The sequence below is a fragment of the Somniosus microcephalus genome, chromosome 8, assembly GCF_052327205.1.
Source record: "Somniosus microcephalus isolate GS21.2 chromosome 8, FLI_Smic_1.0, whole genome shotgun sequence".
Taxonomy (NCBI): domain Eukaryota; kingdom Metazoa; phylum Chordata; class Chondrichthyes; order Squaliformes; family Somniosidae; genus Somniosus; species Somniosus microcephalus.
The window spans coordinates 50,477,624-50,491,750 of NC_140994.1; the positions used below are offsets into that span (position 1 = coordinate 50,477,624).

A 14,127-nucleotide genomic window follows, 5' to 3' on the forward strand; every position below is an offset into this window, starting at 1 on the left:
AGTCTTGCCTATTACATCCCATAAATGTCGGACGTAATTCCTGTAACAGTTTTCTGTCAGTTAAATGCATTATATAGATTTTAAAAATCCAAAACAAAAATAGAATATTGCTAGAAACACTCAGCCAGTTTATTTCACAACTCATGCCCCCTGCCCCTATATCATGTAATAACAATATTTCACTTAATTCAGTTGTTGCAATTCAATAACCCTGATTATATTATAGATTACAAGGGACAGAACAGTATCTCCTCGGATTAAACACGAGCAACGCCACGGGAAATCAACTAAAATGCACAATATATCCGAAACACACATGTAAGGAAAGTATGCACCAGCAGACGTAAAGCCCGCCTCAAATAAGAAATTGCTCAAAAGTTGTCTCCAAACTTGAGAATTTCTTGCAAAAACGGCCAAATCAATTTACTGCCGCTGAAAAATCCCTTGGAGCAGGAAGGGAGGGAGGGAGGACTGCGCGCGCTTGTACGTCAGGCATCAACAATCGAGCGTCCCTGTGATCCGCTGATGCGCCACGAGTGTGGTCTGGTAATCATGGCGAAGCTGGTTGTGGCCGAGAGTGCCAAAGAATTCGAGGAGGTGCTGGAAAGAGCAAAGAAGTAGGTTGTGGGGGTCGCCGGTGGACGAATGTCCCCTTTCCGGGAAATCCCCGGCGTGTGCGCGCCATTTTGCCGGGCTGATCGAGGTGGTAAAGGGGGCCCGGAGCCGAGAGGGAAGGCCGCCGTGCGGGGCTGAGGCGGCTGCTCAGCCCGAGGAGGCGGCGGCGGGTTTAGCAGGCAGAAGCAGCGAGGATCAGTTTAATGGGAACTGTAAACACCCCAAGCAGCTCCGCCTGTGTGAGAATTGACAAGAGCAGCACCCGAAAGAGCCGCGTCGGAATAATTCAAGATCGTTTCATTTTTGTACAGAGTGGGTTGTAGAGAAACTGGCTCTAATTTTCAACCAAAAAAAAAAACGCGTCTCCTGCTCTTCCTCCCGTACCTCCAAGCATGTTGAACCGGTTTAGTCACATGATTTGTGTATGGGAATTATTTGAAGTGACTAAAGGTTGAAAAAGAGTCTTACACAGAAATTATACCCAGGAAACAGGCCGTTCAGTAATCTGTATTTATCCTCCACACGAGTAACAGTAGTCCCAATGTCATCTGCTCGCCCTGTTCCCAAGTAGGAAGGGATGTGGGAAAACATGAACTGTAATTCGGTGATGCTAAGCTTACATTTATAATCCTGCAAAGTATAGGGGAGGAAAGATTAATAGAGGCAAAGAGTGTCACAGTATTAAGTCCTGGAAAAGAACGAGTTCAAATAGGATGACAAAAATTATTGTAAACATAAGAGCAGTTGTGGGGAATTTGCTAAAATCGTGGGCACTTGCGGGATATTTTTCTTGCAGTCTCAGTTGACTTTTGGCCTTGCACTTTAATTTCAACCAGTAGTATGCTTTAAAGAGTCAGTAGAGTCCGTATTCTGCCGTTTGCAACTAATCTAAGAGTAAAGTTTTTAGCTGTTTACTGTAACAGCTGCTTGTACAGTCAGCATGTGCTCAGCTCCCCTAGCATTGTTTGAAATTAAAGATCATGGCCTGTATTTTCCGATGCCTACCGGTGTGTACGAGCTGTGTACAGACCCGTAGGGACCTCGCAAGTGCCGGTTTCAGACATGTGAAGCGCATGTGCTGAAAACCGGCATTTCCGATCTGTCAAGAATCCTTTTGCCAGATCGGACACCTGCCCTGGAGAAGGGCCTCTGCGGGTGGAGAATTCCGTTTTCTGCAGAACCTCCGCCCGCTGAAATCCCTTAAAAATCTTACGCCTGGTAAAAGCAGGCGTAAGGCCTGTTTTTACCAGCATAAAAGTTTAAAAAAGTAAAAAAAAATGTTTTTCACTCATTTATAATTTAAAAATACTTTTTAAAAAAGATAAGTTTATTTTTAGCCCTGTAAAAAACTTTTATTTTTCAAAAAATTAAATTTGTTTAAAATATGTATATTTTATTAATGTAATTTTACCTAATTTTAAAAATGTGATTAAATTTTTTTTTAATGTTTTGATGTCTTTTTGGAGTGATCTCCATTCATACTTTTGACAGGTCTAAGCTGAGAGACCTGTCAAAAGTATGAAGGGAGATTCCCTTCTCCCATTGGTTCCTCATGGCCCACGTTATCACAGGGACGCTTGCGAACCGCATGCGCCCCTGGGATACCTGAGCCCTGTGCATTTCATAGGGCAGAGGCCCAGGATCGGAAATGGCCAGACCTCTGGAGTCCTCGGGTAAGGGCGTAGATTTTTTTTCCAGATCGGAGGCCTCCGCACGCAGGAAGCCTCCGATCGGAAAATACGGGCCATTAATACAGCCTGTATGAGCAGCTAAAAAGAAAGACTTGCATTTATATAGCACCTTTCACGACCACCAGACGTTCCAACGCGCCTTACAGCCGATGAAGTACTTTTTGAGGTGTAGTCACTGTTGTAATGTAGGAAATGCAGCAGCCAATTTGTGCACAGCAAGGTCCCACCAACAGTAATGTGATAATGACCAGATAATCTGTTTTTAGTGATGTTAATTGAGGGATAAATATTGGATAAATAGTGGGGATAATTCCCCTGCTCCTCCTCTTAATAGTGCCATGGGATCTTTTAGGTCCACCTTGGAGAGCAGACCGGGCCGCTGTTTAACATCTCTTCCGAAAAACGGCACCTCCGACAATGCACCTCAGTACTGCACTGGAGTGTCAGCCTAGACTTTTGTGGAGTGGGCCTTACAATAACCAACTGGAAACTTTCTTCCTCTTAGGCAGGCAGAAGCACACCTGATAAGCACAGAAACTGACATGGTTGTAGGGTGAAAATCATGGGATGTAGTGCAACTAGAAATGATTAGTCCTTGTGATGATTCTTGATGTCAACACAGTGAAGATGCAGGGAGGAGGAAGAAATTGTTGGATGATATATTTACAATTTAGGAGCGACCAGTTGAAAGTTCTGAGGAGCACTGACGACAATATTGATAAAATAAAGTGACCGAGATTGATTGAAGACTGAAGGTGAAGGGTTACCTATCGGAAGTCTTTTCTTAGCTCTTGTTCCGGAATGAAAGAGAAGTGTTAAAGCACTCGCTCCAAATAGGAAGTTGGATGAACTGCAATTTCCTCCAGTTAAACATCGAGAAGACTCGAGCTATTGTCTTGAGGCCCTGTCACATACTCCATACCCATACCACCAATTCCGTCCCCTCCTGGTCACTGTCTCTGGCTGAACCAGATTATTTGCACCCTCAGCATCCTATTTCCCCCTGAGCTGAGCTGCTGACCCCATACCCTCTCCATTGTAAAGACCACCTACTTCCAACTCTAACATCGTACACCCCTGCCTCTACCCCTGTCCATCTGCTGCTGAAACCCTTATTCATACCTTTGTCACCTCCAGATTCAACTCTTCCAATGCTCTTGTGGTCAGTCTCTCATTCTCTACCCTCTAAATTCTAGCTCATCCAAAACTCTTACCTATATCCTATGTTGCACCAAGTGGCTCCTAGTCACTCCAATTTAAAATTTTCATCCTTCCCTAACTCTGTAACCTGCTCCAGCCCTACAACCCTCCCAAAACTTTCCATCCCACTGACTCTGGCCTCGAGCATCCCCTCTTCCCTTTGCCCCCACCATTTTTGGCTGTTCCGTTCAACTGTCTCGGCTCCACACTCTGCAATTCCCTCCCTAAACTCCCTCTTCTCCTTCAAACCCTCCTTTTTGACTAAGCTTTTGGTCATTCCTCCTAATATTCCCTACTTTGGCTCAGCACCTATTTTGTTCATTATACCTCTGGGGCATTTTTCTACATTGAAGGTGCTTTGTAAATCCAACTTCACAAAGGAGGACACAAATAACCTCCCAGAGATGTCGGGGAACATAGAGTCTAATGAGAGGGAGGAACTGAATGAAATCAGTATTTGTAGGGAAATGGTGTTAGGGAAATTGAGGGATTGAAGGCCGATTAAATCCCCAGAGCCTGATGATCTACATCCTAGGGTACTTAAGGAAGTGGCCCTAGAAATAGTAGATGCATTGCTGGTCATCTTCCAAAATTCTATACACTCTGGAACATTTCCCATGATTGGAGGGTAGCTAATGTTACCCCACTATTCAACAAAGGTGGTAGAGAGAAAACGGGGAATAAGCCTGACATCAGTAGTGGGGAAAATGCTAGAGTCCATTATAAAAGATGTAATAGCAGAGCACTTGGTAAGCAGTGACAGGATCGGACAAAGTCAACATGGATTTATAAAAGGTAAATCATGCTTGACTAATCTACTGGAATTTTTTGAGGATGTAACTGGTAGAATAGATAAGGGAGAACCAGTGGATGTGGTGTATTTGGACTTTCAGAAGGCTTTCGATAAGGTCCTGTGGTGTATGTGCCTTTAAGAGCAATTATGGTGTATGTGCCTTTAAGAGCCCCAGGTGTGCGTAATGCCGGTAATTGCCACTTGGGCTATATAAGCCTGTGTATTTAGAAACCCCCCCCCCCCCCCCCCCCCCCAAGACTTGCTTAGTAAATACCTATGAACCAACTCCTGTCTTCAGTGTCTTTATCTACACACGGACACTACAGGTCCCGCATAAGAGATTAGCGTGCAATGTTAAAGCACATGGGATTAGGGGTAAGGTACTGACTTGGATAGAGAACTGGTTGGCAGACAGGAAGCAAAGAATCGGTCTTTTTCCGAGTGGCAGGCAGTGACTCGGTCCTTGGACCCCAGCTATTCACAGTATATATTAATGATCTAGACAAAGGAACTAGATGTAATATCTCCAAATTTGCAGACGACACAAAGCTGGGTGGGTGTGTGTGCTGGGAGAAGGGGAAGTGCAATGAGACCTGGGTGTCCTTGTGCACCAGTCGCTGAAGGTAAGCATGGAGGTGCAGCAGGTGGTTAAGAAGGCAAATGGTATGTTGGCCTTCGTAGCGAGAGGGTTTGAGTACAGGAACAAGGATGTCTTGCTACAGCTGTACAGGGCCTTGGTGAGACCACAAATAACAACAGAAAATGCTGGAAATACACAGCAGGCCAGGCAGCATCCGTGGAGAGAGAAACAGATCCCACGGATGCTGCCTGGCCTGCTGAGCATTTCCAGCATTTTCTGTTGTTATTTCAGATTTCCACACCTTGAGTATTGTGTGCAGTTTTGGTCGCCTTATCTGAGGAAGGACGTTCTTGCCATGGAAGGAGTGCAGCGAAGATTCACCAGGCTGATACCTGGGATGGCAGGAATGACGTACGAGGAGAGATTGGGTCGATTGGGCTTCTACTCGCTGGAGTTTAGAAGAATGAGAGGGGATCTCATTGAAACTTATAAAATTCTAACAGGACCAGACAGACTAGATGCAGGAAGGATGTTCCCGATGGCGGGGGAGTCCAGAACCAAGGGTCACAGTCTAAGGATAAGGGGTAAGCCATTTAGGACTGAGATGAGGAGGAATTTCTTCACCCAGAGAGTGGTGAACCTGTGGAATTCTCTACCAAAGAAGGCAGTTGAGGCCAATTCCTTAAATATATTCAAGAAGGAGTTGTATATATTTCTTAAGGCTAAAGGGAGTTGTATATATTTCTTAAGGCTAAAGGGATCAAGGGATATGGGGAGAAGGCAGGGACAGGGTACTGAATTTGGATGATCAACCATGATCTCATTGAAGGGCGGAGCAGGTTCGAGGGGCCGAATGGCCTACTCCTGCTCCTATCTTCTATGTAACTTGTTGGAAGTTACATTCTGGGCCTTGTCCCGACATCCTTTATTTATGTAATGGATTAATCTTATACACAAGCAAACTAAGTGTCATATGAACAAAAACATGTGCCTTTAACCTAAGTAACCCAAGTCTAACTATTCACCCCAAATTATGATACTTTGGTCATTGTAGGTGATCATTATGTTATCCTGTCACCCTAGATGCTGGAAAATGCAACATGGTTAGACCAGTGTGCAAGCTACAACTACTGTTGATATTTATGTACAAGTAAAATAATGCATTGAAACAAAAGGACTTCGGCAAGAAGCTATGAATTATGTAATCAAACTTATACACAAACTGAATTAATTGCTTAAAAAGCGTCAACTTCCAGCTTCTCTTGGCAAGTGCTTTCAAAGACACAGTATTTCTCATAGAATCATCGAATGGTTACAGCATGGAAGGCGGCCATTCGGTCTGTCGAGTCCACGCCGGCTCTCTGCAAGAGCACTTCAGCTAGTCCCACTCCCTGCCCTTTCCCCGTAACCCTGCAAATCTTTTTCCTTCAGGTACTTATTCAACTCCCTTTTGAAAGCGTGATTGAGTCTGCCTCCACCACCCTTTCAGACATTGCATTCCAGATCCTAACCACTCGCTGAGTAAAAAAGTTTTTCTTCATGTCGCCTTTGGTTCTTCTGCCAATCACCTTAAATCTGTGTCCTCTGGTTCTTGACCCTTCTGCCAATGGGAACAGTTTCTCTCTATCTACTCTGTCCAGACCCCTCATGATTTTGAACACCTCCATCAAATCTCCTCTCAATTGTCTCTGCTCTAAGGAGAACAACCCCCGCTTCTCCAGTCTCCACGTAACTGAAGTCCCTCATCTCTGGAATCATTCTTGTAAATCTTTTCTGCACCCTCTCTAAGGCCTTCACATCCTTCCTAAAGTGCGGTGCCCAGAATTGTATACAATACTCCAGTTGAGGCTGAACCAGTGTTTTATACAGGTTCATCATCATTTCCACGCTTTTGTACTCTATACCTCTATTCATGAAGCCCAGGATCCCATAAGCTTTTTTAACTGCTTTCTCAACCTGCCCTGCCACCTTCCAATGATTTGTTCACATATACCCCTAGATCTCTGTGTTCATGTACTCCATTTAGGATGCTGCTGTATGGCGGAAGGACCTCCACATTGGTGAGGCTGAACTCCAACTATACTATACCTCCTATTTTGGCATCATGCAAGTTTCAACACTACTCCCTGTAACCAAATCGCTGACTTTTTTAAAATTAGTTTATGGGATATGGGCGTCGCTGGCAAGGCCAGCGTTTATTGCCCATCCCTAATTGCCCCTGAGAAGGTGGTGGTGAGCCGCCTTCTTGAACCGCTGCAATCCGTGTGGTGAAGGAACTCCCACAGTGCTGTTAGGGAGGGAGTTCCAGGATTTTAACCCAGCGACGATGAAGGATCGGCGATATCCTTCTCAGTCAGGATGGAGTGTGACTTGGAGGTGGGGGTGTTCCCATGCGCCTACTGCCCTTGTCCTTCTAGGTGGAAGAGTCGCAGGTTTGGGAGGTGCAGCCGAAGAAGCCTTGGCGAGTTGCTGCAGTGCGTCTTGTAGATGGTACACACTGCAGACACGGTACACCAGTGGTGGAGGGAGTGAATGTTTAAGGTAGTGGATGGGGTGCCAATCAAGCGGGCTGCTTTGTCCTGGATGATGTCGAGCTTCTTGAGTGTTGTTGGAGCTGCACTCATCCAGGCAAGTGGAGAGTATTCCATCACACTCCTTACTTGTGCCTTGTAGATGGTGGGAAGGCTTTGGGGAGTCAGGAGGTGAGACACTTGCCGCAGAATACCTAGCCTCTGACCTGCTCTTGTTGCCACAGTATTTATGTGGCTGGTCCAGTTAAGTTTCTGGTCAATGGTGACCCCCCCAGGATGTTGATGGTGGGCAGTAGATTGGGAGAAGAGGAAGTGCAATGAGACCTGGGTGTCCTTGTGCACCAGTCGCTGAAGGTAAGCATGCAGGTGCAGCAGGCAGTTAAGAAGGCAAATGGTATGTTGGCCTTCGTAGCGAGAGGGTTTGAGTACAGGAACAAGGATGTCTTGCTCCAGTTGTACAGGGCCTTGGTGAGACTACATCTTGAGTATTGTGTGCAGTTTTGGTCGCCTTATCTGAGGAAGGATGTTCTTGCCATGGAAGGAGTTCAGCGAAGATTCACCAGGCTGATACCTGGAATGGCAGGAATGACGTATGAGGAGAGATTGGGTCGATTGTGCTTATACTCGCTGGAGTTTAGAAGAATGAGAGGGGATCTCATTGAAACTTATAAAATTCTGACACGACTGGACAGACTAGATGCAGGAAGGATGTTCCCGATGGTCGGGGAGTCCAGAACCAGGGGTCACAGTCTAAGGATAAGGGGTAAGCCATTTAGGACAGAAATTAGGAGGAATTTCTTCACCCAGAGAGTGGTGAACCTGTGGAATTCTCTACCACAGAAGGCAGTAGAGGCCAATTCATTAAATATATTCAAGAAGGAGTTGGATATATTTCTTAAGGGTAAAGGGGTCAAGGGGTATGGGTACTGAATTTGGATGATCAGCCATGATCGCATTGAATGGCGGAGCAGGTTTGAGGGGCCGAATGGCCTACTCCTGCTCCTATCTTCTATGTTTCTATGATTCAGCGATGGTAATACCGTTGAATGTCATGGGGAGGTGGTTAGACTCTCGCTTGTTGGAGATAGTCATTGCCTGGCACTTCTGTGGCGTGAATGTTCCCTGCCACTTAGCAGCCCAAGCCTGAACGTCGTCCAGGTCTTGTTGCATGTGGGCATAAACTGCTTCATTATCTGAGGAGTTGTGAATGGTGCTGAACACTGCAGTCATCAACGAACATCCCCATTTCTGACCTTATGTTGGAGGGATGGTCATTGATGAAGCAGCTGAAGATGGTTGGGCCTAGGACACTGCCCTGAGGAACTCCTGCAGCGATGATTGACCTTCAACCACATCAACCATCTTCCTTTGTGCTAGGTATGACTCCAGCCAGTGGAGCGTTTTCCCCCCGATTCCCATTGACTACAGTTTTACTAGGGCTCCTTGATGCCAGATTCGGTCAAATGCTGCCTTGATGTCAAGGGCAGTCACTCTCCCCTCACCTCTGGAGTTCAGCTCCTTTGTCCATGTTTGGACCAAGGCTGTAATGAGGTCAGGAGCTGAGTGGTCTTGGCGGAACCCAAACTGGGCATCCGTGAGCAGGTTATTGGTGAGTAAGTGCCGCTTGATAGCACTGTTGATGACACCTTCCATCACTTTGCTGATGATTGAGAGTAGACTGACGTGGCGGTAATTGGCCGGGTTGGATTTGTCCTGCTCTTTGTGAACAGGACATACCTGGGCAGTTTTCCAGATTGTCGGATAGATGCCAGTGTTGTAGCTGTACTGGAAAAGCTTGGCTAGAGGCACGGCTAGTTATGTAGCACAAGTCTTCAGCACGATAGTCGGGATGGTGTCGGGGGCCCATAGCCTTTGCTATATCCAGTGCGCTCAGCCGTTTCTTGACATCACGTGGAGTGAACCGAATTGGTTGAAGACTGGCTTCTGTGATGGTGGGGACCTCGGGTGTAGGCCGATATGGATCATCTGGCTAAAGATGGTTGCAAACGCTTCTGCCTTGTCTTTTGCACTCACGTGCTGGGCTCCACCATCATTGAAGATGGGGATATTCATGGAGCCTCCTCCTCCCGTTAGTTGTTTAACGGTCCACCACCATTCACGACTGGATGTGGCAGGACTGCAGAGCTTTGATCTGATCCATTGATTGTCGGATCACTTAGCATGCATGTAGTCTTGTGTTGCAGCTTCCCCAAGTTGGCACCTCAATTTTAGGTACGCCTGGTATGCTCTTCTACACTCCTTATTGAACCAGGGTTGGTCCCCTGGCTTGATGGTAATGGTAGAGTGAGGGATATGCTGGGCCATGAGGTTACAGATTGTGGTGGAATACAATTCTGCTGCTGCTGATGGCCCACAGCGCCTCATGGATGCCCAGTTTTGAGCTGCTAGATCTGTTCTGAATCTATCTCATTTAGCACGGTGGCAGTGCCACACAGCACGATGGAGGGTGTCCTCAGTGTGAAGATGGGACTTCGTCTCCACTGAGGGAGAGTGGTAATCAGCAGGAGGTTTCCTTGCCCATGCTTGTCATGGGGTCCAAAGTCAATGTTGAAGACTCCAAAGGCCACTCCTTCCCAACTGTATACAACTGGTGGGTCTGTCCTGCCGGTGGGACAGGACATACCCAGGGATGTTGATGGAGGAGTTTGGGTGAAAGATATGATTCTGTGAGTATGACTATGTCAGGCTGTTGCTTGACTAGTCTGTGGGACAGCTCTCCCAATTTTGGCACAACTCCCCAGATGTTGGTGAGGAGGACTTTGCAGGGTCGACTGGGCTGGGTTGCCGTTGCTGTGTCTGTAGCCGGTGCCGAGGTTGATGCCGGGTGATCTGTCCGGTTTCATTCTTTTTATTGTTTTTTGTAGCGGTTTGTTACAACTGAGTGGCTTGCTAGGCCATTTCAGAGGGCAGTTAAGAGTCAACCACATTGCTGTGGGTCTGGAGTCACATATAGGCCAGACCAGGTAAGGACGGCAGATTTCCTTCCCTAAAGGAAATTAGTGAATCAGATGGGTTTTTACGACAATCATGGTTACCATTACTGATACTAGTAATTATTGCAGATTTATTTAATTAACTGAATTTAAATTCCCCAGCTGCCGTGGTGGGATTTGAACTTACGTCTCTGGATCATTAGTCCAGTCCTCTGGATTACTAGCCCAGTGACATTACCACTACGCTACCGTTCCCATAAAGGATATACACAGTGAACAGAAGTGGCGTCAGAACTGAACCTTGTGCAACACTATTGCCCACTTTCAACCACTTTTAATTCAGATTCTATTTAATTTTTAATCCCGTTTGCTATCCTACCTCAATTTGATACCCTTTAATCGTCACTAGTGATGTGGTACCTAGTCAAGGGCTTTCCTAAAGTCCATGTACATTACATCCACCGCATTTCCCCAGCAACCATGTCTGTTACCTGCTCAAAGAATTATGAGGTTTGTCAAGCACGATTGTCAGTCCTCTTTCCTCAGCTGAGGATTCCCATCCACCATGGTAGTCAGGACCTTTGACCGACTTTGTCCCATTTCCCTTGCTCCTGCCCTTACCCCTTACTCCGAAACATGATAGGGTCCCCCTTGACCTCACCTACCTCCACAATCGACAGATCATCTTCCACCATTTCTGTCACCTCCAACATAATCCCTCACTAAGCACATTGTCCCCTCACCTTTCAGCTTTCCAAAGGACCATTCCCTCTGTGACACCTTGGTTCACTCTTTCATCACGCTTACCACCTGCTCTCATTCCTCTTGGCACCTTCCCACGCAAGCGCGGGAGATGCAACACCTTCTCATTCACCTTCTCCCACACCACTGTCCAGGTTCCCAAACAATGCTTGCAGGTGAGAGCAATTTACGTGTACTTCCTCCAGCCTAGTATACTGTATTTGCCACTCACTGTCTGGTTTCCTGTACATTAGGGAGACCGAATGTACATTAGGTGACCGGTATGCTGAACACCACTGTGCCATCCCTAAGTGCGACCCCTGCGCTCTCTGTTGTTTGTCACTTCAACGGTCCATCCCACTACCGCTCTGAGCATTCTGTCTTTGCTCTCCTACAGTGTTCTAATGAAGCTCAACACTTTTTCTAGTAGGCATTTTACAGTCTCCTGGCTTTAATATTGACTTTAACAACTTCAGACCTTAACTATAGCTTCCATTTTCTCCCTGGCAGGAGGTGTTATGTGTTTTCCCCCTCTGGAACAGGAGACCTAGCTAACATAGAAACATAGAAACATGGAAGATAGGAGCAGGAGTAGGCCATTCGGCCCCTCGAGCCTGCTCCGCCATTCAATGCGATCATGGCTGATCATCCAAATTCAGTACACGGTCCCTGCTTTCTCCCCATACCCCTTGATCCCTTTAGCCTTAAGAAATATATCCAACTCCTTCTTGAATATATTTAATGAATTGGCCTCTACTGCCTTCTGTGGTAGAGAATTCCACAGGTTCACCACTCTCTGGGTGAAGAAATTCCTCCTCATATCTGTCCTAAATGGCCTACCCCTTATCCTTAGACTGTGACCCCTGGTTCTGGACTCCCCTGCCATCGGGAACATCCTCCCTGCATCTAGTCTGTCCAGTCCTGTCAGAATTTTATAAGTTTCAATGAGATCCCCTCTCATTCTTCTAAACTCCAGCGAGTACAAGCCCAGTCGACCCAATCTCTCCTCATACGTCATTCCTGCCATCCCAGGTATTAGCCTGGTGAATCTTCGCTGAACTCCTTCCATGGTAAGAACATCCTTCCTCAGATAAGGCGACCAAAACTGCACACAATACTCAAGGTGTGGTCTCACCAAGGCCCTGTACAACTGGAGCAAGACATCCTTGTTCCTGTACTCAAACCCTCTCGCTACGAAGGCCAACATACCATTTGCCTTCTTAACCGCCTGCTGCACCTGCATGCTTACCTTCAGCGACTGGTGCACAAGGACACCCAGGTCTTGTTGCACTTCCCCTTCTCCCAATCTATTGCCATTCAGATAATAATCTGCCTTCCTGTTTTTGCCACCAAAGTGGATAACCTCACATTTATCCACGTTATATTGCATCTGCCATGCTTCTGCCCAATCACTCAACCTGTCCAAATCATCCTGGAGTTTCCCGGCATCCTCCTCACAGCACACACACCCACCCAGCTTTGTGTCGTCTGCAAATTTGGAGATATTACATCTAGTTCCTTTGTCTAGATCATTAATATATACTGTGAATAGCTGGGGTCCAAGGACCGAGTCACTGCCTGCCACTCGGAAAAAGACCCGTTTATTCCAACTCTTTGCTTTCTGTCCGCCAACCAGTTCTCTATCCAAGTCAATACCTTGCCCCCAATCCCATGTGCCTTAACTTTTCATGCTAATCTCTTATGTGGGACCTTATCGAAAGCCTTCTGAAAGTCCAAATACACCACATCCACTGATTCTACCTTATCTATTTTACCAGTTACATCCTCAAAAAATTCCAGTAGATTAGCCAAGCACGATTTACCTTTTGTAAATCCATGTTGACTTTGTCTGATCCTGTCACTGCTCTGCTATTACATCTTTTGTAATGGACTCTAGCATTTTCCCCACTACCGATGTCAGGCTTACCGGTCTGTAATTCCCCCATTTCTCTCTACCACCTTTTTTGAATAGTGGGGTAATATTAGCTACCCTCCAATCCATGGGTACTGTTCCAGATTCCAACGAATGTTGGAAGATGATCAGCAATGCATCTACTATTTCTAGGGCCACTTCCTTAAGTACCCTAGGATGTAGATTATCAGGCCCTGGGGATTTATCGGCCTTCAATCCCATCAGTTTCCCTAACACCATTTCCCTACAAATACTGATTTCTTTCAGTTCCTCCCTTTCATCAGATCCTATGTTCCCCGACATCTCCCAGTTCACCATCCATCACTACATCTGGGAGGTCACAGAGGCTCTGTACTCCAGGAGAAGGGTCTTCATTGTCTTCTCTCTGAGCAGAGAGAAGCAGGAGGAGCGCGCATGTGGCTTTGCCAGGATAGCGGGCTTGCCCATGGTGCAGCGCGCCATCGACTTCACACATGTGCTTTTGCAGGCGGCACACATCCCTTTCTCTATCCTCCTTAACCCATCACCCCCCACCCCTGGGTCCAGTTATCCACTCTCTGGCCCAGCTTGACTTGAATACTGCACGGAAATCACTACAAACTAGTGGACAGGGGTAAAAACGAATTAAAAAGGCTTTTGGAATGTTAACCTTCATCCCAAGTGGGCTGGAATACAAAGGGGTGCTGCAGTTGTATGAAGCTCTGGTTAGACCGCATCTGGAGTACTGCGTTCAGTTCTGGGCACAGCACCTCAGGAAAGGTATGTTGGCCTTTGAGCGACCCTGTGAAGTGCAGGTTCACCAGAATGTTACCAGGGCTAAAAGGGTTAAATTACGAGGACAGGTTACATAGACTAGGCTTGTATTCCCTCGAGTATAGAAGATTAATGGGTGATATAATTGAGATGTTTAAAATGATTAAAGGATTTGATAGGGTAGATAGAAAGAAACCATTTTCTCTGATGGCGGAGCCCAGAACAAAGGAGCATCAACTTAAAATTAGAGCTAGGCCGGTCAAGGGTGATGTCAGGAAGCACTTCTGTACAGAAAGGGTAGTGGAAATCTGGAACTCTCTCCCCCAAAACGCTGAGATTGATAGATTTTTGTTAAGC

At 46.4% G+C, this 14,127-nt stretch overlaps 1 protein-coding gene across 1 annotated transcript in view; it reads left to right on the plus strand.

Moving 5' to 3' along the window:
- Nucleotides 1-476: 476 nt before the first annotated feature.
- glrx3 (glutaredoxin 3) overlaps nucleotides 477-14,127 on the plus strand; it is a 35,343-nt gene continuing 21,692 nt past the window's right edge. Inside the window, exon 1 of the mRNA XM_085994699.1 lies at nucleotides 477-617. Coding sequence (XP_085850825.1) covers nucleotides 526-617 — 92 coding nt within the window. The 5' untranslated portion in view covers nucleotides 477-525. The remainder of the gene's footprint in view (nucleotides 618-14,127) is intronic.